Source organism: Schistosoma mansoni, chromosome 1 (assembly GCF_000237925.1).
Source record: "Schistosoma mansoni strain Puerto Rico chromosome 1, complete genome".
Taxonomy (NCBI): domain Eukaryota; kingdom Metazoa; phylum Platyhelminthes; class Trematoda; order Strigeidida; family Schistosomatidae; genus Schistosoma; species Schistosoma mansoni.
The window spans coordinates 42,755,471-42,779,259 of NC_031495.1; the positions used below are offsets into that span (position 1 = coordinate 42,755,471).

Genomic DNA, 23,789 nt, shown 5'->3' on the forward strand with positions numbered 1-23,789 from the left:
TGTTCAGTTTGATCTGGAGGCTGATATTCAAACAGTCTTTATTCGTAGGCACTGAAGGCTAAAATATTGTTTACACATTGAGTTTTCGGGTAAATACTAAAACTTTCACTCAAGGAACATAATTCTTTAAAAACTGGTAGGTTTTCATCTCATATTTTATTCTTTTACTATTAAAATTTCTAGTTTCTAAAATTATAATCAAGTTGACTCTTGATCACAATGACAAGTCACTTAACGCGCATGCAGTATGAACAACAAAGGTTGAATAGTTTGGGTAGAACTGGTAGCTCTTCTTCATTACGTTCCAGTGATCCTGTACGTGTTCCATCAACTATTTCAATCCGCCCTGTAAATCAGTCCATAAATCAAGAACCTACAGGATCTGTTGTTTCAGGCTCTTATATATCATCTAAATCCAGACCACAAATTGGGTCAGTTGGAAACGTTTACCAAAATATAATGAAGAGTACAAAACAAATGGATCCATGCGTTTATATGTCATCAAATATGCAAACTGTGGAAAACGGATCGACTGTTTTGACTAGTAACAATAGTAGAACTGGTAGCATTTCAGGTTACCAGCCATCATTATTATTAGCAAAGTCAGCTCAAGGTACTCGTTCGCTCTACGCTCCTAGTCATTTTAGAATGTCAAGGAGCTTAAAAGCTTCCAAAGTAAGCTACCAAGCAGTTCAAAACTTTTCACATTTTCTAAATGCTCCATACAAATGAGATTAATTAAAGTTAATCACATGTAACTGTAGTAATAATTTGTTAAGACAGAAAAGGCCATACATAAGCACTGGTAATTAGGAATATGATGACTTTTTTATAGGGAAAACAGAAAGCATTTCTTCATTTTAAAATATAGGACTTCATCTTTATATATATATCACAAAAATAACTATACAGTCCCACTATCTTAATCAGACGCTTAGTGAAACTAGTATGTCGGGTTTCTACAAGAGATTTTCTACATTAGAAACAGCGACTTAGTGGTTAAAGTAATCACTTTTCAATCAGGTTCGAAAACTGCTTCAAATAATTTGCTTTGAGCATACCCGTATTATCACTTGCATTCGTATAAAATAGATGTTGCTAACACTTGAGTACGCAGACAAACAAATAGTTTGAGTCTAGCTTAGATAAATCTTTTTTTAACTGAATACTACTATAACACTTCGTCTGCATATGTAAATATAGAAATAATTAGTCCATTTGTTAGTTAGGCTGGTTTGCTTCAGCTGCTTCTTTTTATACATTACCTTTCTCTACTTTTTCTTCGAACTAAAAGGGAGTGTACTTTATTATTTCTTCCGGTTGTTTCGATACTAATGTGTTCTCAGCAAACACCTAATTTCTGTTTCTCTTGAAAGGTCTGATGTTCGGTGCCCATGATTATCTAACTGTTAATTTCATCTGTAAATGTGAAAGAAGATTGATAACCATTATTGAGACCCTTGGCTTGTGTTGCATTAGAGTTTCCGCCATAAAATGTATGTAAGGTTTTAAGAATTTTGATATAAGCTTCTTAACGAATCTTCACTTATGTTCTATTTTTTATTATTTATAAAAACGTTTCCACTTTATTTAGTAATTTACAGAATTTTATTGTTTTTGATATTATTTAAAATACACTTTAGTATTTTTTTAATCTCTTAAAATTACTTAACTCTTTCATCATTACTCTTCCCTAACTTTTGAATGTGAATTGTGTTGCTTAAGACTTTAAATCCCTTGATTAGTATTAAAGCTGTAGTTTTTGATCTCAGTATAAATATGGTTATAAATAGATAGTCTCATTCTAATAAGTAACTAACTGGTCTTTTTTAATCAACCATGGACCATTCGATACCACTTTTCTTGTCAGCCGTACGTCAGGAAGAAGAACATATACACAGGGATTAGTAGCTTTGTGTGGTGGCTAGTAGTGGACTCTAGACTGTACGTTTCGTGCTATTACCTGGATACATCTAGATTTTAATGGTCATATCCATATCGCGACTCACATTCAGTATCTACCACTTAAAACCCCACAGCATTATCCATCAACCTACTGAGGCCAGACAGCCACTATCCAGTGTCAAAAATAGAAAACTACGAAGTCTCCATGATTTTCTGTAGGCAACTTTCAACCACCTAAAACCTTTGAGGCTTTAATGACAAATAACAACAAGTATATGCTCTCATTTAATGAACAGTCATATTCTGAAGACAGCATTTCTGAATGACTGCGCTAACCATCGAATATAAACTCTAACGTCCTAAAGGCGGTGTTTTTTGAAGCAATAGGGAAATATCATTAATATTGTTATGCACAGTGTCTCTGCTGTTTTTATGGTAATTGACCGAGTTTCTGACGTTTTGAAGAACGAGAAGACTACTGAACCTCGGACAATACCGCTAGTATATTAATTTCACAGCATTTCTTAGGAGGCTATAAATGCAACGCATCCACAAAATCAGTTTGAACCTAGAATTATAGTAAGGGCACTATTTATTTAACACAGTTCACAGTGACCATAAGTTATGATCCTTAGTAATCTGATACAAATCAAGACAAAAAAGTTAACCAAGATTCTCCACTAGACAAGTTAGTCTTCGTTGAAACTATAGATTTGAATTGAGATCACTGACCTCTATTTCACTTAAAAATTTTCTGTTTTCTTCTTTCATTCCTTCTGACCTTCCTTCCGTATCATCATAAACCTAAAAGATTAGCGCTATTATTTCTTAACTAATCACATCTGAAGGTTTTACTTTTGCACATCCACTATTCATATGTGTCCGATAAAAATAAATGTAAAGAATGAGACAATCTCGTACTGATACAATGATCATAATTTTCCATATTTGAAAAAAAATCTAGTTCCATAGCATAAAAATAGCAAATTCGTCTGAATAAAGTGTTGGGTCGATCTCTACAATGGATTAGTTTAATTTGGAAACTATAGAGAACTATGATATAACAAATAATTGATTTGCCTTTATGTGAAACTACACAAAAAAGTATGTCAAACTTCTGTAGAACTTTGATTTGATAATATTCCAAAGTACGGCATCTTTTATAAAAAATTACATTTAAATGATAAAACTAACCAAATCGGAGATGACTAGTAAAATTGAGGAAATGCATTGAGTTACATAGCCGAGAAAAGGTAAACATCGCTTATGTTCACTCTAAGGACTGTTATAATAGTACAAATAATTTTTGCGCATTTCCTGCCAACTAGGATTTTTGAAATATTCTAGTTTATGATTAAAAAAGTACAACCTCGCTCAAGGACTGTTGTATATGACAATAGTCCCTGTTTTCTTTTTTTGAATAATTCTAGGCTTCTCTGGTAACATATAAGAGTGGTAGAACAACGATACAAGCTGAACATCATGATCGTAAAGTCCAAAGAGAAATAAATTCAGTTAAGTTTGGTCGAGCAAAGAAACTATATTGGATTGCAGTTGGATTTTATATAATGTTCTTACTGGTACTATTTATCGGTCTACTTATCACATGTTTACGGCATGTTTATATGAATATAATCTTATCATTAGATATTGGTGAATTAATTGGACCTTTACTAATTGCGTGCTCATTTTTATTCTTTGGTGCTGGAATGAAATTTTACTACGATGCCTATCGACTTGGCTCTGAAGAACGTAAGCTCATTAAGGTGAGTTTTACTAGATTGAAAATTGGAAACTTTTAAAGTAAATGATAGTAGGTTTATATAAAATCTACTGTGATATATTTCAACGATAAGATTATATGATCATAATTGCTTACTTACTTACGCCTATCACCCCAGTGGAGCATAGGCCGCCGACCAGCATTCTCCAACCCACTCTTTCCTGGGCCTTCCTTTCTAGTTCTATCCAACTTTTGTTTATTCTTCTCACATGTTTCCGTTTCTCGGAGTAATGTGTCATTTAGTCTTCTTCTCCTTTGGCCTTGAAAATTCCAAGTGAGGGCTTGCCTTGTGACGCAGTTGGGTGCTTCCCTCAATGTGTGTCCTATCCACTTCCAGCGCTTCTTCCTCCTCTGGAATCTGGTTTGTTCTCTCTCACAGTAGGTTGTTGCGGATCCGAAGTATTTTGCGTGGACAACTGTTAATAAACACCTGTATCTTATGGATGATGGCTTTCGTAGTTCCCCAAGTTTCCGCCCCATACAGTAGAACTGCCTTGAGACTTGTATTAAAAATTCTGATCTTGGTGTTGCTCGACAGTTGTTTTGAGTTCCGGATATTCCTCAATTGTAGATATGTTGCTCTTACTTTGCTGATCCACGCCTTCACATCCGCATCAGATCCACTGTGTTGAAGAATGATGCTGTCCAGATATGTAAAGGTTTTTGTTTGGCTGATAATGACTGCCGCTTCTTGTTTCTCCTTTCTTCATCTTTATCCAGTGTACCAACAATGAACCATTCCTTGTGATAGTGCTTCTTGTGACCTAGAACCTCCTAACATGTTGAAGGGATTGACTTCTTGATCCCTTTCCAGTTGTTCTCCATAGTAGTTACTTCTCTATTGAGTAAATCGTGAAAGGCCTGGAACCTATTGGTGAGGGCTATCTTGAATTCATTGAGTCTGTCGGCATCTCGAAGAAAGGCCGTATTAAACTTTTGTGATGTTATCCGCCCCATTGTCCAGTGCTTCTTGAGTTTCAGTCTCATCTTGGCGACCAGCAAGTGATGATCTGATGCTATATCAGCTCCTCTCTTCGGTCTTACGTCTTCTATCGTCCTTCTGAACCTTGTATTGATACAGATATGGTCGATTTGGTTCTGTGTAGTGTGATCCGGTGAAGTCCATGTGGCTTTGTGTATGTGTTTGTGTGGGAATATTGTACCGCCTATGACCAGTTTGTTGCAGGCATATAGGTTTCCAAATCTCTAACCATTTTTGTACCTTTCTCGCAGTCCATATCGTCTCATGATATTTTCGTATCCGGTGTTGTCCATTCCAACCCTGGCATTTAAATCTCCCGTTAGAACAGCCAAGTCATTTGTTTGGCATTTCTCGACGATTGACTGCAGCCTATCGTTGGATTGATCTTTAACGTCTTCATTGTAATCGTTGGTAGGCATATAACATTGGATGACGTTCATTGTAATGCCCTCTTTCTTTGTTTTGAAGGAGGCTTTGATGATCCTTGGTCCATGAGATTCCCATTCTATAAGTGCATTTTGTGTTTGTTTGGACAGCATCATTGCCGATCCTTGTGTATGTGTATCATTTTCTTCTTCATGGCCGGAGTATAACAGAAGCTGCCCTGAAACTAGTCGTTGTTGTTCAACCTGCGTTCAATGTGTTTCACTAATCCCAAGCACCTCCAGGTTGTATCTTTTCACTTTTGCAGCAATTTGGATGGCTCTCCCGGTCTTCCACATTGTACGAGCATTCCATGTACCTAAATTAATGGTTGCTCTGGTTGTCAGAAGGGGAATCAGCCTCGTGACTTCCGAAGGAACTCGGCTTTCACTATGAGGCGCCATAACTCTTTTAAATGAAGACCTTCTAACTCCCAGGGCAGAGTTTAAATGGTTTGAATTATTTTTTCTAGCTAGCGTTTTTTTTTTGATGAGTTAGTTTTCTACGAGATGGGGTCGCTAACCTCATACCCAACGCTCCTCATTTGTCCGGGCTTGGGACCGGCAGTGTCGACAGACGGGCTGCAGGCGGAGTTATGATCATAATGCTCCATCTGAAATTGAAAATGTCATTCAGCAGTCTGTAAACAATGCGTCTCGTGTGGGATGGTGTTTGGATACAAACGAGTCTTAAATTATAATGAAATAGTTATCCAGTATACCTTTTACATGAATTGTTTACCAGTCCATGAAGAAAGCTATCCTTAAATTGTCATCAGTAAAAAATATACTAATGATGAGAAATAATTGGATGATCATTTTACCTGAAATCGGAACTAAACGCATTCACACTGAAGAGTCTTCGTCTAAATTTGAATGAATAGTTTCATAGTAGTTAGGCGCCGAGTTAATGTAAGACATTAAAGAAAAACATATTTGCAAAATCTCAGTGATTGAATTTGAAGAAAATCCAACGTTTCGCTTGACAATCTGGTCCAAGCTTATACAAGGAGATATGATCAAACATCAAAACTATCTAATGTAAATAGGTACAGTGGTTCTCTGGTTAACCGAATACTTAACAGGTCATGCAATCATGGTGACAATATTGAAAGTAAGAGTTTGGTGCAGTCCGTATGATACATTTAGTGCGTAAAGAAAGTTGTGTTAAAATAACAGATTGCATGTATTTGTAAGTGGATCTGAGATGTGATAAATTTCGCTGTCTATCGCCTCTGATCGATAAATTCTTGAAAACAGACAATTTTTATAGATGATGTGTCAAACATGTCACAGCACGCACAAAATGATTTCGGTGAAGTTGTGTTCTCTGAGCTGGATGGTTTAGTTGTGGAGCTTTTTTCGTTCTTCTGAACGAAGTCATCAGCCCAAACTCTACGTAGTTTGTTCATCATATATTCAGATAAACCGACCGATTAGAGCAGTTGGAAGTAATCGTTGTTTTTCAGATAAGTGATAGATTAAATGGAATAGGGTTTAGGTTCGCCTGTTAATTACTAGTTGCCATGGGACAGATAATTTTATTCCATATCTCTTAATAATATTGTTTGAATTTGCCTATATGTGTAGGGCTTCAGCTGTTAGTCCCACTTTGTAAGAATTAAAATCTTTTTGCAGTATTCTTGAGCCATCGAAATCAATCCTATGGCCTGACTCTACTGAATGTAATGCTAACGCTGACTTGTTTTCATGTTTTTTTTGTATAATTTGAAGATTAAGGAATGTACTTCAAACAACATGGGTTTGTGTCCCTTCACCCTCACATCCAGTTGTCGTGATGTCTCACCTACATATATAGCATTATATTCACTACATTTGATCTCATATGCATAATATTGTTGTTCCCTCTTTTGTGTTGAATCTTTGATTATTACCAGTTCGGATCTTAAAGTACTGTTCGGAATAATCCTATAAATTAAAACTTAAGATTCTTCTGCTGAAGTTCCTTTACGATATTGAATCACTTCTGCGTTAACTCTTCCTTTCGGTTTATCTGCCACATTATGGTTTTGGTTTTCTGTCTTAATTATCCTCTTTATAAAATCCCTCGGATAATTATTCATCATCAAAGTGGACACGACTAAATTCATTTCACTTTCATTGTCATCTGGTTTAATGAGTTTCTGAAGTCTGCTTATCAAATTCTTGGTGAATTGTAATGTAGATGTTTTGCAGAATATGTTGGCTTTCGGAATATACTAATTTTCAAACGATTACGTTTCCTTCCAACCAAACAGTCTAAAAAAGGTAATTTGTGTTCAACGGATCCCATCTTCCGATCTAGGCACGTAGATGACATGGTTATCATTATAAAACGAGATGGATTCGAAAGACTTTTTAAAAACGTCAACAGTATATCTGAGAACATCGAATTCACTAAGGTGATGGAATCCACTAGGCTAAATAATTAAGACAACAAAGTTCATTAGGTTGTAAATTTTAAATGTAATACAATTATTTAATTTTTTAAAACCTATTTTCTTGGGAACGTAACTTGTGAAAGTAATGTCACAGTAGTTCATCAGACTTCTATAAAGTAATTGTGACATAGTTCACAAAAAATTAGCATCCATAAAAGAACCAGTAACTCAAATAAGATCCCCCATTCGGGCGTGAGACTTTGTATGTTTAACCATAACTTATATTTCTGGTCCGTGAGGATCTTATGTTCTGTGGTTGATTCAGATGTTTCATCACATTTCTCTGGTGAATACTGACCATGTCTAGAAAACTTATTACTGTATTCATTTGAAAATTGACTGAGAAATAAGTGATCTCTGAGTAAACTTTCTTAGTATTTGTTTCACAGAAAATGTTACTACTGCGAAATTTGAGTGTCAATCATATCGAAATTCTGAATTCAAATATTTTGCGAAACGTGATGTAGATGAATTGACGATCTGCTAGTAATATTTTGTTTTTATATTATAATATATCATGAAAACAATCACATGAATTTTTCTGTTTTGCAGTATAAAGCAGCTAGTCCATCTACAGTAGCTGTAACCACTGTTGACCAACGGGTGACAGATGGAGAGTAAGTTTATTGAATTATATTTTATAGTGTAACACAGCTACCGAATATAAAGTCATAAACAATTTAATTGACATTCACCTTCAGTTGCTGTTCAGGTTTTTTTTGAATGAATTACTTCGATACCATGTGCAATAAAAGTATAAGTATTTATGCCACGAGATTGTAACCATATGATAATGGTCAGAATAGATTCATTCATAAAACTAAAATTCAAATGAATGCACAAACTGTCTTTTTTTTGCCAGAAACAAAATGACCACGCATTACAATACCCTACAAAACGAATACTCAGTCAATAAAAGCGTGTTATCACTCATGAGATCCATTTACCTCTTCCTTGCATTAACTACACTTTGAATCTAAGATAGATAACTTAATCATAACCATACTCCATGCCTCCATATGCCGTGGTACGGCCGAGAGTGGAGAGGGCCCGCTCTTGCGAAATGCTCTCACATGGCCACGCGTATATAGCCTCTGCCAGGGAAGTCCTACTCACTGCCTTCTCGTGGCAGGGGGTGTTGTTTACGAAATTGAGAGGATGAAAAGCGAATGCTCGGTGCTTTCACCGGTTTGGTGGACACGGCGGGTCCACCTAGGGAAGTTGGAAAACCCCGATTTCAAACCAATGGTGCACATGGGCTCCAGGATCCTGAAGGAACAAATGGCGTATGAATCAATCGTTGGTCACCGAGTACCATGGGACTGCATTTCCTTACGATGATCCACTGCCTCGTGGATCAGATCTTTAGGTCAAAGGCTCCGGGTGTGGCCCCCTAAGAAAACCACCTGCTTCAGTTTGGGCACCTGAACAGTATCACAGCCTTTACACAAACCAAATGAGATTTATGTGGCGCATATATATCTGGTGCCCCCTTGTACCAATATTCATGTGTTTAAATAAATAAAACTATACTCCATTCTAATAATTACCGAGAATAATATCTGTCTGTCGTGATGAAGTTATCATGCTCTACAATAACCAATAATGGATGGGCATTTTATGGGTATTTCTATGTTACTTGTGCTGAATAACTATTAAAAAAAATTAATGCCAACTGAATAATACATTTTACTGTATAATTCTAAATACTTCAATCAGCCAGTTGTAAACAGCGTAGAACCTAACACATATGTGCATCGGTCCAAGTTGCCACACATTATTAACACAACAAGATGAGCAGCAAGTTCATACAAACAGTTACTTCAATGGGAGTAATATGCAAAAGAAAGATCATGCATAAGGATATAATACAGGAAAAATTTATTTATTTATTTGAACACATAAATATTGGTACAAGGGGGCACCAGATACATATTCACCACACAAAACAATGAGAATAGGAAAAGAAAAAGAAGGTAAGATGCGTATAAGAAACAAAAGAAGAACAATAACAACCACAGATTAGTGTATGATAGTGAAAAAAATAATAGTAATGGGAGAAACAGAAAGAGTTCTTTCAGTCAAAGAAGTTACGGCCACTTTTATGAGGAAAGTAAAAGAAGTCAGTCAGTCGGCTACAACGTAGGACCAGGCACACATACGCATCGGTCCAAGTCTCCATACCTCGTTAACACAACAAGATGAACACCAAATTCATAGTAGTTAATTTAGTGGTGGTAATATATAAAGGAAAGGTTGTACATAAGTATATAGTATCGGAAGGAAAACAAATATGAAGCAATTTTAATCTCAAAGTTTAAGGGAAGATAAAGAGCACATACACCTACGCCATTGTGATCAATTCTGAGCCATGTCACCTAGAGTCTCCAACCATTGGTTACGATAGTCACGCGGACCCCAACCAAGTATTCTGAATCTACCAACATGGCTCAGACTAGAAGTTAGTGAATTCAAGCTCTGATACCACGTTTTGGTCTGCCGCCCCCCTAACTTTCTTCAAACCATCAGTAATATTAGTCAGCATAGCGCGTCGTGGTAATCGGTGTATCCTCTACTCTTAATGGCCATGTTTCACATCCGTAAAGTAGAACAATGCGAACTGCTGCGCAATATACTCGTCCCTTAATTGATAGACGGATATCTCGTCTTCGCCATAGGTGACGTAAGTTGGTGAAAGCCAAAAGAGCTTTTTGAATCCGTGCTGAGATTTCGTCACACACCAACCCATTAGGGTTGATCAAACTTTCAAGATAGGTGAAGTTGTTGACACGTTCGACTACTTCACTTCCTATCCTTAGTTCAGGTCTTGACATATGCCAAAGTAAAAAAAGGTTGCAGCAGGATCACCACTGGCTGAGCCATATCTGATAACGTCTCTAGCCACTATATAGCACCATCTCAACGTTAGTTAAACTAATCCCTCTATGGTTACCACAGGATGATTTTGACCCCTTCTTATATATTGGGACAATAAGTGATTGCGAACGGTCAGATGGGATTACGTCCAACTCCCGGATTTTAGCCAAAATATTAGTCAACCTAATCGCTGAAATTGGACCTTTGGAGCCAATCCATCTACTCTTTCTTGTTTCAGATTAGCTATAGCTATTTGAGATATATATGCGTCACAGAAACGACGTGTTCCCTTCGGAGTTTTTACAGAGCCGTTTAGCCGAACAGCAAATAGACGACTGTAAATGGAGATCCATTCTAAAAGTACCTGTTCTGCCCTCGTACTAAGTGATATGCATACACCTGCCAGTCTACGAGAACTAGCCATCGGGTCGCCAGATAAACGGAGGGTGTATCTCGTCCGCTTTCCGTTTTGGCGAGGTGAGGTCAAGTGAATGACCACACTAGGATCCGGTATATGTGTATCGGAGACACAGCATACATCAATCGCACGAGATCCTAGGGTTTTAGCCAGGGAGGCCTGCTGGCCGATTTGACATAGGGTGTGTACGTTGAAGGCTCCAATGTGTAGTTTGGAGTGAGGTTTCAGTAGACAGTGTTTTTCGCACTAGAATCGTTGGTCGCGGTGATACTTGAGGAAGACGTCAAATAAGGAAGTTTAGAGTTGAAAGTCCAGATAGGAGGAATAATAGGAATTGAAGAGGGAGATTGATTATGAATACAGTGATCTTGAGTGATGTTAGAGGTATGAAGGCAGTTACCACTTCCCGGTTGCCCACACCGTGGAAGGGTTCTTCTAGAGGTACCTGAAAAGGAAATTGGGTTTGAGTTGGTCTCAGTGACCTGAGAGCGTGACCACAGTGCCCAAGGGACAACCGTCTGAGGTCAGTCACACAAGACCTTTCTGTAACTTTTGTGTTAGCTCCGTACTTGTTGATACCTTACCGCCGAGAGACGGATATCCGTGGGATTAAGGCAAGGTCTTCATTTTTAGGGTCGACCTTTTCTAAACCCACCCTTCCTTGTGGGAAGATAGCATCACTGTTATGCTGGTTGTCTGAAGGAAACACCATACTGCTGTCACACCTCTGTACAGTCAGCAGTACGACTTCGCCCTCGGACCTTGGGTTTGCTGCTCTTAGTCTTACCGCTCTTCAACCGACTTGTCTGCCATGGTAGGATATTAAAGAACGATTGTCCCAGCCAGTATATCCCTATTGGTTCACCACGATAGGCAAGTCGGACCATCACGTTAAGGTAGTAGCAACGATCGATATTGGTTTAAGTTCGCAGGCGACATCAAATTACAAAGTAGTAGTAACAGTATCAGTGATAATAGCAAACATTCAATATAGAGGACATGATCAAAGAAAATGTATTCCTGAAATAGTTTAGAAACTCTGGATTTAAAAGTAGTCTAAGAATATGCTCATATGCGCCATCAGAAACCACCTGTAATTTTAAACTACTGTTCGCGATATTTGCGCAGACCCCAATCAGGCAATACTCACCTACTTACACGACCGCCCTTAGGTTTCTCCCAACCTACTCTTACACTAGCAGACATCATACGTAAATGTCGGTGGTGACTAGGGTTATGTAATACAAGTTCCAATAGCCTAAGTTAATGAAGATATACAACTTCATTAACCGATTGGCCTCGTATCTTATACCTGAACTTAGTACTGTTCAATCGGTGATGCAAACATTTGTGAGCGGTACCTCAAAGGGATTTATGGTTGTATACTAACAACATCCGAATGTCCTCTAAGAATTCACTACCAAAAAACTAGGATGTTAAGCGCCAATCGAATCAGTTTCCAACGACTGATTTTGAAGCGAAGCTATCGAAACTACGCAATTGACATTTTGAAGGATAATAACATTATAGATCACTTTATTTAAATTGTAACTTCAAAGTAGTCAATTATTATAACTTAATGATTCAGTAACACTAATCCATTTTCTTCATTTACAATAGGGAAAAACTAGTCAGTGGACAAACATCGAAAAATGCTTTAAGTCGTGCTCCAATTGGATCAAGAACAACACTAATTATGCCTTAAGCTAGATAGTATGCTTGAAAATAGTGTTGGACAATACGTCAGTTTCATTCATTTTTTCTACTGTTCTAATTTTCTTTCCTTCCAATCTTTATAGTATGTAATGCAAAAAACCTTTTGCAAATTTGTATGTAGATTGTTTGATCTTAAAAATTCTATTTATGATACATTAACTAAGATTGACCAAGATATATAATTGTTCATGTTGAAGTTATTTTAATACCTACGGTCAACAAACATGGATCAGCATAAAGCATATATTACCATTATTAATTTAAAAAAAGACTGATTAGCAGCAATAAAATTCATTCTTTTAATACTCAATTTACTAGTTACATACAAACATATCAAATTTATCCGATTAACTGTAATTATCATTATGAGATGTTCTGTGTTGAACACAGGCCACAAGAATGGATGCTGACGTTAATCAGTCTCTCGCTAAGTGTTCACGAAGCACAACTCGTTATCATATGAAAAATAACTCTTTTACTAACTCAATACTTGTTTCTAACTATACGTCTTCATAGTGTTATTTACCTTGGATTTGGAAAACCAGCACCAATTATTTTTATCGTTATTTGCATAAATTAAACGCATTTGAAATAATTATGTATCTATGGTAATATTTCTGAATTGTAGGTTCAACTTTCTTAGTAAGCAAACGAGATTAATAAATATATTTAAATAGCCCCCGAATCCCCTGGTACCGCCAAGGGTGGGGAGAGTTAGCTCTCCTTTTCGAAATGCTCTTACATGACCACGCGTATACAACCACTACCAGTAAATTACTATTCACGACACGGGTGTTGTTTGTGAAATTGAGAGGACGAAAGGCGAATGTCAGGCACTTTAACCGGTTGTGTGGTGCATATAGATAATAAATCTATTATAAATTGACAACCTTCTGATCATCAGGGATGTGTAGTTTCGAAACAACTGAGCTAGACTTCACAAGACAGGTTTAAAACGTACTTACTCAAGAACTGTAAGCAGATATTTCAATACTGATAAAAAATTAGGTATTTGCATTAGTCAAGCTTTCGCTTTTGTTCAAATTCAAAGAATGAAACCGTCCTCAGGAGTTATTCGCTATGACCAGTTTTATTCCGCACACACTGAAACCGGAAGAGTCATCGCCGGGGAAAATGTCAATATAAGATGAAAACAGCATGTTATATATCCTCATGACATTCTAGGTTATACATGTGACCCGTCACTATACAGACAAATCAGCACTTTCTACGCACTTGATTTTCAACTAAGCCCGTCTTATTGATGTAATAAATTCGAACTTTTTGCGAATACTACGTTCTACGTCCCACAAATGACAGCATTTAGCGAGACAATGAGCCAACATGTGCAGAAAGATAATTGACAGCATAAAGACTATACAATATTAACAACAAATGTTAACAGGGCGACCATCTCGTCATAAAATTAATATACTAATATGATTTTTTGAATATTTATGTATCATACTAATCACTTAAATTTGATTGCCAAGTCATCCAACGTGTAAATTAAGTGTCTAAAACCAAATCATTTAATCAGCATACTGTGATGGCTACTTATAAATAAAACAACTAAATCGAACATTCAAAATGACCACATACTAAAATACAAGGCTGATTAGTACAAAGAAGGTAGTAAAAGGATACTTGGTTAGCATATGACATTCAACAATTGTTGTTACTTAAGACGATATGTGCTAATATTTCCTCTTGATAACTTAAATCCACAAAAGGGTTGTAATTCTTAGCTTACATTCAGAACTAGTATCTTGAATGAAATTTGTCTATTATTTGACGTCTTTACCTGATTTAAAATTGCAGGCGGTTTAGTTATCCAAAACAAAATATTTAATACACTAAACTATCATGAATTTAAAGATAAATACGATATCTCCAATAAATATGTACATTATTTTTCGACTTATGTACATGGTTCTTTGCCTAGGATTCATACATTACAACAAATACGAGGACACTGATATACAGGGGGAAAGGAAGATATTTGATTAATTTATAAGAATGAAAAAGATCTAAGTTCCAAAAAAGTCAGTATACAAAAAACGTGCATCTGCTAAAAGACATTAAACTAAAAGAAAGAATTAATTAGAACCATCATTTTGATGTTCAGTCTATGAACAAATTCTTAATATCCAAACAGGTATTCAATGGTAAACATAAATATTATCAACACTTTTTAGATTGACTAGCTAGACGAATAAGCGGATAACACTTGCTTTCTAAAAAATTGTAGTCCAATTTAACTGGACTAGATGGACACAAAAACGACATTTTAGGATTTATTGTGGACGGATTGGATGTATGTATAATTGGTCGTCGGTCTTCACATACACCAAGAACACGGCAAGCAATGGAATTACGTCTTGCTAACTGTTGAAGATCGATGAGTTGGTCAGGAGGCCCTAACTTTTCAGTGAACAGGGGTAGGGCAATATGAGACTGAATGAACCTTAGTAACTTTTCTTCACCTATTGACTTCAAATACTGGGTTTTCTGAATCAAATTCTGAACTTCATCAAACGCTCTTGCTGCCATCAGATAAAGATCACTTGTTGAACGACCATCAATAATGCTACTACTTACTAATGATCTCCATGTTTCGTAAGCCCCTGAAACACCTCCCATTTCAACTAGAGGTGAATTATGAGGAATAAGAAAAATTCCAAGCCTTCTGGCATAAGATTCCAGATAATTACTTCGACTAATAAATGTACGTAGTTGCCCGTCGGGAGCAGGATCCGGACTTTGACGATTCACATTTATTTCGATCCCACTATCTCTCTGGAGTGCACGTATAGCATACAGGGTTGCAGTATTCAAGTATTGATGTACACTGAGTAAGTGAACCTGGAAAAATATTTAGGATGAAAATAGAGGCCTTTATATTGATATAAGTAGAGAAACCTTTATTAGACAAAATACTACTATTCAAAGGATCACTCTACCTTACTAAGGACAAAGAAATGAGACTCTAACAAGACAAGACATTCAAGATCATACGGAAGTTTTAGTTGTCATAACAGCGATTAAACGTGAATCTATTTACCTGTACACAAAAATCGGCAAATGAAAAACTTGTGTCCTGAATATTTAAATTCACTTGCTGTAAGTATACAAAGGGACTGGTTTATTAGAACTTGTTTAAAAGCTTACTTCTCAACCGGATTTTTCGCAGGAAACAAAATGAATGTGTTGTAATCACCTATCAAGATCTTACGGTTTACACAACCATCCCTTCAAATGTAAGCGACTGATTCTGAAAATTTACAATTAGTAAAAGAGATATAGAGATAGAAGCCGAAGATGTCTAGATAAAATAACCATTGGATTTGGAATGGGTATCATAATTACCAAGAAGTCTATTAAACAAACCGGAAAAAGAAAAAAAACAAAGCATACCAAAAACGTGTTTATTCACGTAATGTCAATTACGCGATTTTTACGCTATCTAGTCTAATATAATATTCATTATTATAAGATCATAATTATTCAGTGTGCACATTTCCCCACATATTTAAGCCTTCTAATATGCATACTAATGTACAGATTGATGGCGATTTCATCTAAAATAAATTCTGTGTAACGATTTTCGTGTATTTTAAATATGACAAGAGAAAAACAAAGATGGTTCGAGATGATGGATAAACGGCAAAAATATCAAAAGATTTTGAAGGGATCTTTTTAGACTAAATGCCATTATACACGCTTTTTTGAGTGGAGACGAGTGATACAACTTGGCTGCCTTAATTAAAATAGACGGACTGATGTTTCGATCTACAACCTAATAGTTTGAAATTGGGTGCTTCAGTTACCACTACTTTGCCTCACAAAGCAGCTCATCATTAACTATTTACTGGTCCATTTGTGATTTGCGAGACGTTCTTGATGAAAGGTCGGTTTTTGTTTAGTTTTCGGGATAGGTTCATGATTACTGATATATTTTTCAAATGATACTTAGGGATCCACTTGTCGACTACTACACTCATAAGAAAAGTTGCGTTGACCTCGATGGAGTATTACAGAACTATAAATTAACGATCAAACCATACACTACATAAATGCTCAGTACCAGTTTAAAAGATATTAATAATATTTCAATGAAGATAGGTTATAAACCCACAAAACGACTGAGTTTCTAAAGTTCGCGTAAAGCATTTCTATTAAGACTTTCGACATGGTGACTGCATGAATAACTGGAGACCGTAGAACAAATTACTCAAAATCAATCAAAATGGCAGAAATGCATGATATTTTAATATTTATTTAAATTATGAACGTTTCATTTCCCCATCCATTTGTTCTTTATTTTATTACTTTTTGTCATTCTGTTATGAAGTGCAGCAAAATGATCTAATGTACTATCATGGTAGGTTTCTTTTTCATTTTCGTCTGTTTCTAGATGTCTTTTTCAATTGGTTAATTAATTACGAGATAGAAATCAATCCATACATTATACTTAAAGAGCCCATTAGTCCTTGTCAATGTTACACAATCTTTGAGTCACTAGTTAACACATAGGAATGGTCTTGAATACTGAGTTATGTTAGCTTTTCCAAATCACATTAAATGGAAATCAGTAAAGCAAATTTAAATCACTCAACAGAAAATTAAACTCATTAATCTAAACGTATAAGTAAATATCTACATTAGCTAATTGGTTTATAATGGGCAGACAGAAAAAGTGTACTTATAGTGATAGTGATCATTTTCAGTTTTGGGAAAAAATTAAGTGTATTAGCTAACAGATACTAAACTAAATAACTGACATCACATATATTACAAAAGTTATTTTTCTCAACATTAGTAACATATCGAATACATTTAACTTTAAAACAAATCATGAAAGAAATATTATTATCAAAAGGGGTTTGGTGGAGATTTAGTATTTTCATAGTTGAAAGCATGAGTCAATTGAAGCTAGACCACCATGGAAAACCTAAAAGCACTGGACGGCCGTTTCGTCCTATTATGGGACTCCTCAGCAGTGCGCATTCACGATCCCGCACTCGCGAGATTCGAACTCAGGACCTACCAGTCTCGCGCCAGAGCATTTAACCGATAGACCACTGAGCTGGCCGGCATCCAACGATGTTAATGTCTAATTTCAACTGATCCACGAAGTTGAGCAACCTTTCACCAATTGTCTTCAGTGAGTTGATATCTCACAACAGGATCGTGGATGCGCGTTGCTGAGGAGTCCCATAATAGGACGAAACGGCCGTCCAGTGCTTCCAGGTTTTCCATGGTGGTCTAGCTTCAATTGACTCACGCTTTCAACTATGGAAAAAATATTAGTTTAAAAATCCACGTCAAATGAATGCAAAAATATAACTATAGTCAAAAACTAAATTATAACAATTTAAGTGTGTAAAGAAACTTTGGTCATCCGCTAAGCAATATTTAACAAATTTATAACCAGTTCAACGGTTTAACCCCAAGGATATTCGGCAAATATTAAGCATCCATTACTTTAATGCTTCACAAGTAAGAATGACATCCAGATAATAACTTTTCTTCAATTAATGGATGAACGCGTGGACTGATTAACTTAAGTTGTTTTTAGTCAGATAGAATCGTATATCTCAGAAGTATTGTTATGCTAATATTAATGAATCAGTCAACTTATAAGTAAGACATTTAAATCATAAGCAATCCGAACACTTAAGTATCTTGAGAACTAAACAGGTGACTAATGCAGATTAACGATAAAAAAGCTTACCTCAAAAGTCGAACCTATTTCATGTATCATAGGTGAAATTGGTTTAACAACGCTGTTAAAATTCGCGATATTCGAAATTTCTATGCTCTTATTATGTACACTGGATACATTGCATTTTTCTCGATGTTTCTTCTTCTTTTTACGTTGACGATTGTCAAGCCTCTCAACACCATTCACAGAATCACATTTATCAACTTGTTTATTTAGGCCTTTACTATCAGCGGATTCATTTTCTAATGTAGTTCGCCCTTCAGATCCTGAAACGATGCTGTTTCCCGATAAACTTTTGATTAAAGAAGCTAAATTTTGGAATAAGTGTATCATAAAGGCGTAAATAAACAACCATTCACTTGAAGAATACAACTCTAATTGAAACCCAGAGACAACGTAATCCCATGCTAAGTAATAATACATATAAGTTATAAAACAAGACAGATTAATTTGAACCGGTACAACAGTCTTTTGCGTCGATAAAACCTCCAATTTTCCTACAGATTCGAAACAGTCAGTTGTTTTATTTGCCAATTTATTTCTAAGTTCAACACCAATGACAAACTCGACGTGCGCACACTCGTCAAGCAAATCTGGTAGATTTTTCAACCATGGACCAAGAGCGGAACGTTGACGTGAACGGTTAAGACAGTAAATTGCAGGGATCTATAGGATATGATTAAAACAATAGATATACAATCAACGATTAATAACTTTGAATAGATAAATGATCAAAATAAAAAAATCTTAACGTATGCGATGTTTAGGAATCTGAAGTATTTATTTATTCAATGGCAATGCTACCATTGCTACACATAATAGTATGTATCGATGTCGAAGTTGGACTTGATGGTTTTAAATAAATTGAGCATTTGGTAGAAAGTTAGTAAATAAACTTTTGTTATGTCCCAATGAGTAGAAAAACTATATTTCTGATGTTTCGTGACTTAGTGTAGGCCACTTCTTCAGTGTAAATAAATAACCGAAATAAACTAACACAAGTTTAAATAGTATAAAGAATGGATATATTCTTAAAACAGTTAATTATATTAAGATTTAACTATAAGTTTCAACATATATTATTAACTACATTTCCCAAAAATTCATAACCTTGCAAATGTTGGATACCTGTGAACAGAACGTTTACTGACTTATAGCAACCCAATGTAAACTTCGGGTTACATGAGATAAAAGTAGTTAGCATGATTAGGGTTATTCGGATATTTGTTTGTGGGAATTCGACAGTTAATCTAGTTTATATCGTAAACAATACGTACCGCTTCCTACACCTGCTTGTGTTAGCGGGACATAGATTGAATTAAAGCATGTTCCGTGCACTAATGCGTTGGCGCACGCTGACTGACTAATTCTTATCAGACCACCGCTAGTCGATACTTGGAGAACACTTTAGAATCTTTTCATGTAGAAACTATAGATATAGTAACGTTTTTCTTATTATGTTTCTTACTTTCATCTACCCTTTGTTATTTGGAATATAATTTCTTTCCTGTGCAACCGTGTTCGGATTTGGGGACTTGTCGAGTAAGTTGGTGTCCAAGAATATTGAGCAATAGGAATAGATGGGTTGTAATAAGAGACAGCTTGATAACAGATATTTATATCTCACGCAAATAAACCATCAGAATAGACCTATTAGCTCGGTGTTTGGATAGTAGGTATTTATGAAAAACAAACAGAATGGTTATCATATACTAATCAAAATATTTTATTGATTCAGTATTTTGGCAAAAATATTTCACTAAGAGTCACTAATTAATCAAAACAAAAACCATAAAAAAATCATAAGGTAAGTCATTCTAGCTGATGTCAGCCACGAAATAAAAATAATGTCGTTTAGATCATGGATTAATTGGTAACTAAACCGACAGTCTTGAGCAATGTTAGGTAGTAGCATGAAAAATTATACAAGATAGTCGGGCGGCAATAGTGTAGATGCGGTAACATATTTGAGGCTACCCTCAAATATCCTGAAATCGCACCATAAATATGATAACAAGATGAAACGAACCAGTGTCAAATTCTTAGCCAATAATGTTAGGTTACTGGGTAAAATCCTCCAGGGTTAGTTAACTTGGATTAATTATCCGGTTGATTGTCTCCTAGTCAACGTTTAGTAGAGAATTATCGTTATTTACTGGACTATGATTGAAACTGGGGGAAACAGACCAGAACTTGTAGTTCAATAATCCAGGGCTAGTACTTCGTAATCTGCACAGTTTGTGTTCAACAACGTTGATTAATATTTCTAGTTTCAATTCAAAGATTATGGCTCTTCAAAATGAGCCAATATTCACAAATTAATCAACTACACACTAGTTATATTAGCACTATTGACCACTTTTAAGATACATTTCGAAAGTGTTGGATGGGAATAATCACTGATAGAGTTAAAACATCTCAAGAATCAAAGTAACCACTGGAAGGATTAGATGGTCGCAGTGTTGTTTCACGAACTACCTGAAATCAAAAGTGTATACCAATGGACTCTGATTTATAGATTGAAAGGTAGTGTAGCTGTCGCATAACCCAAAGTTCCTTTCTCCGTACCTGTGTAGGGCCGTGAGTCGACAATACTGCATTTCAACCTACAATTAAACAGCTATCCAGTGGTTTTTGAATTTTAATGGTTGTCCAGTGGATGGAAAATATCTTTAACTGCAGTTATTGAACCAGCTGCTATCTAGCCATGTTCATCCGATTTTATTGAAAGATAATCAAGGCTTGAAAAAACGCTGAATTCGTATAGACCATGTGCAGACCATCAAGATAATCACTAAGTGGAACAGGTTAAGAATTAGTCTTATATTTAGAAGGTTGAGAACCTTTTATAAATAAATAAATAAATAAATATATATATATATATATATATATATATATATATATATAAATTACAACGTGCACTTACATGGGCAAAATGAGTTGAAAGTGTAGTGAAAAAACTCATCAGTTCAGGAATATTAGAAATGACATTCTCAATCAGTGGGCGATGAGTAGTAGGTTCTAACTGGTGCCATGAATTTAGGAAGTAGCGAAAATACATTGGAGAGAAAGACTGGGGTTTAAAATCAATAACCTTCCCTTGCCACATAAGAGCGGAATAAAACGTGTATGTAATTGTCCTTGATAAAACACAAGTAGTTAACAGGGGTTCATTTACTTTGCTAGGGTCGTCAGGAAACAAAAGAGCTTTGACATAAGGACAGGATATTTGACCAGATTTCTGAATAAATGTCCATAAACTATGAATGCGTAGTGGTTCAGGATGTAAATCATGCCATAAGGCAAAATTTTCGTATGTACATAAAATATGATGCAGTCTTGTAAAGAGACTTGAAAAATAAACGAATGATTTGTGACGATTATGAATGTTTGCCACTTTGGGCAAAAATGGAGGTATGCTGGCTTGATTCAAAAAAACTTCGAAACCTGGAAGACCATATGCAGCGTCCTTTGGTTTAAGCTTTCCTTCACCAGCCATTTTGCCAATGTTTGAAGTTTCTACTAATATATCACTCAGTGATTTCAGAGTACTTATATGCTGTGATACTTTCCTACAAAAATCTATGAACGAGTCCCATACAACTTCTGTGTTATTTTGATCTTCATATAGTTTAGATGATGAATTTTGTCCCGAAAAATCAAGATCTGCATGTGTATATCCTTCAAATAGATCCTGATTAAAATCGACTCGAGTTGGATGTATACACTCAGAGATTGAATTTGTGAACAGCAATAACGCTTGAACAAACTGTAGGCGACTTTTTAATCCCATAAGTAATTTTTCCTCACGATCAGCAAACATGGTAGATTCACTTTCAAGATTTCCATTCAAATCATTTACATGAGCTGTTAATTCTAACACTGACAATTTATGCAGACATTCATTACGAAAACTGTCGTAAACATCAAACATATGGGACGGTTCATGAATTGGCATACCATGTGTGAGTATGTCATGATCTTCCTCGTCAAAAACACCGACAGTGCTTATTATATCGCGCAACTGATAGACTGATCGTCTTAATAACTCACAAAATGCAGCAAGATACTTATCTCTAATTAACTGCGTGCAGTGCATATACATGCAAATAAATATACTTTGCGCGAGAGAATCTCCCGTCAGCCAATTGACAAAAGCAGCTAAAAGTTCATCTATGATACCCAAAAGCTCGTAAAGTGACGAAAAAGGCCCCAAAGGTAACTGCTCACTAGATAACGCCTCACATACAGTCACAATTTTTCGGTTTCCTTGGATTCGAGCATCCATTTTAGGGTCCATTACCTCAATGGCTGACATGGAATACTGCAAGTCAAACCAACTGCTGTGTAATAGTTCACCAGGTTCTAGTCCAATTCGACAAGCCGAAAAGAAAGCATTTGTTATATCCATTGACATATAATCAGGAATTAAAACTGGTTAAATAAAGTTGGTAATATTTTGTTCTGAAGATTCAGTGATCACTTTGCATACAATATCCGTATTACAACAGCTGTCTTTCAATGCGACTTATGTATAGGTAACATTCATTACAATAAAGAGCCCTTTGAAAACACCTTTGGACAATTACCTAAAACAGAAATTTAATATTGTTTATCTACTTCATGTGATCACATCAGGCACTTTTTAGAACAATACCAAGATTCTTGGTGATAACAAAGGAAACAATGAATAAAATCATAAGAAATAGGGGGACTAGTCTTGAATATTAATCACATAAATAACCAAAGGTCAATCCACCTATATTATACCTACGGAAAATCTAGTGTACTGATCCAACAACACTGGCAACAGCGCTCCAAAGGATTTATTTATACGTAGTTTTTTAAACTTACCCAAATAAACATAAACATACTTTAACGATGCGCTCAGCAACTGGTGCTGGAGGCGACAACATTACAACAATAATGGTTTTTACTAGTATATTTTTATTTGTAAAAGTTAATGACGAAACGACCTTATGAAATATGTATATGAACACAGGACCTTTTAACGGAAAGTGCGTCAATTTGAAATGACACTCTTTGAAACATTACATAAATAAACTAATAATAACTAGTTTTCTTTGACAATCGCCTCATGGGTCACTGACTATAAAATAAGTCGAGATTTCTTCACACTAAACATTCCTATTCTTTTGCTATCGGTGTTCGCAGTCGTTGTATAAACTTGCGTCAATCTGTGTTTAAACAACTTTTCCTTGTCACCATGCTCTCAGCTAGCCGGAAGTTATAATCTACATCAATTAGTTAATATGAGGCTGTTTAGATACAATAGATTTAAGTGACAGAAGGTCCCGGACTGCTCTTTTTATGCCAGACTAAGTACTCAACCATGGTAGACGTGGACGGAAGTCCTTTAGTGCTTCAACTCTCTGAACAGATGACTTATACTCTTATCACGAAATAAAATCCGAGGCGAATTGAGTCACAGAGGAAAATTATTCAATGGAAACCGTCAAATAAGAGAAATAAAAAGGGGGAAGACTAAAAGACCAA

The 23,789-nt window shown here is 35.8% G+C and overlaps 2 protein-coding genes across 2 annotated transcripts; one reads left to right on the forward strand and one right to left on the reverse strand.

Moving 5' to 3' along the window:
• Positions 1-219: 219 nt before the first annotated feature.
• Smp_054810 (hypothetical protein) lies at positions 220-12,533 on the forward strand (the record flags this gene model as incomplete). The annotated part of the gene is made up of 4 exons (XM_018794493.1): positions 220-675; positions 3,336-3,671; positions 8,086-8,150; positions 12,449-12,533. The coding sequence occupies 4 exons, from the start codon at positions 220-222 to the stop codon at positions 12,531-12,533; spliced, it is 942 nt and encodes a 313-aa protein (XP_018648900.1).
• A 1,908-nt stretch (positions 12,534-14,441) lies between these two features.
• Smp_054820 (hypothetical protein) lies at positions 14,442-23,065 on the reverse strand. The gene is made up of 3 exons (XM_018794494.1): positions 21,199-23,065; positions 18,282-18,938; positions 14,442-15,409 (listed from the first exon to the last, which is right to left on the reverse strand). Exons 1-3 carry the CDS (start codon positions 22,687-22,689, stop codon positions 14,729-14,731), a joined length of 2,829 nt encoding a protein of 942 aa, XP_018648901.1. The 5' UTR covers positions 22,690-23,065; the 3' UTR covers positions 14,442-14,728.
• Between the last annotated feature and the right edge of the window lie 724 nt (positions 23,066-23,789).

Coding starts and splice junctions, on each gene's coding strand:
- Smp_054820 (XM_018794494.1), bottom strand. CDS start 22,689: ATGTCAATGGATATAACAAATGCTTTCTTTTCGGCTTGTCGAATTGGA. Junction 18,939..21,198: donor TTTCAACTCATTTTGCCCAT/GTAAGTGCACGT, acceptor CATATCCTATAG/ATCCCTGCAATTTACTGTCT. Junction 15,410..18,281: donor AAATAGGTTCGACTTTTGAG/GTAAGCTTTTTT, acceptor ATATTTTTCCAG/GTTCACTTACTCAGTGTACA.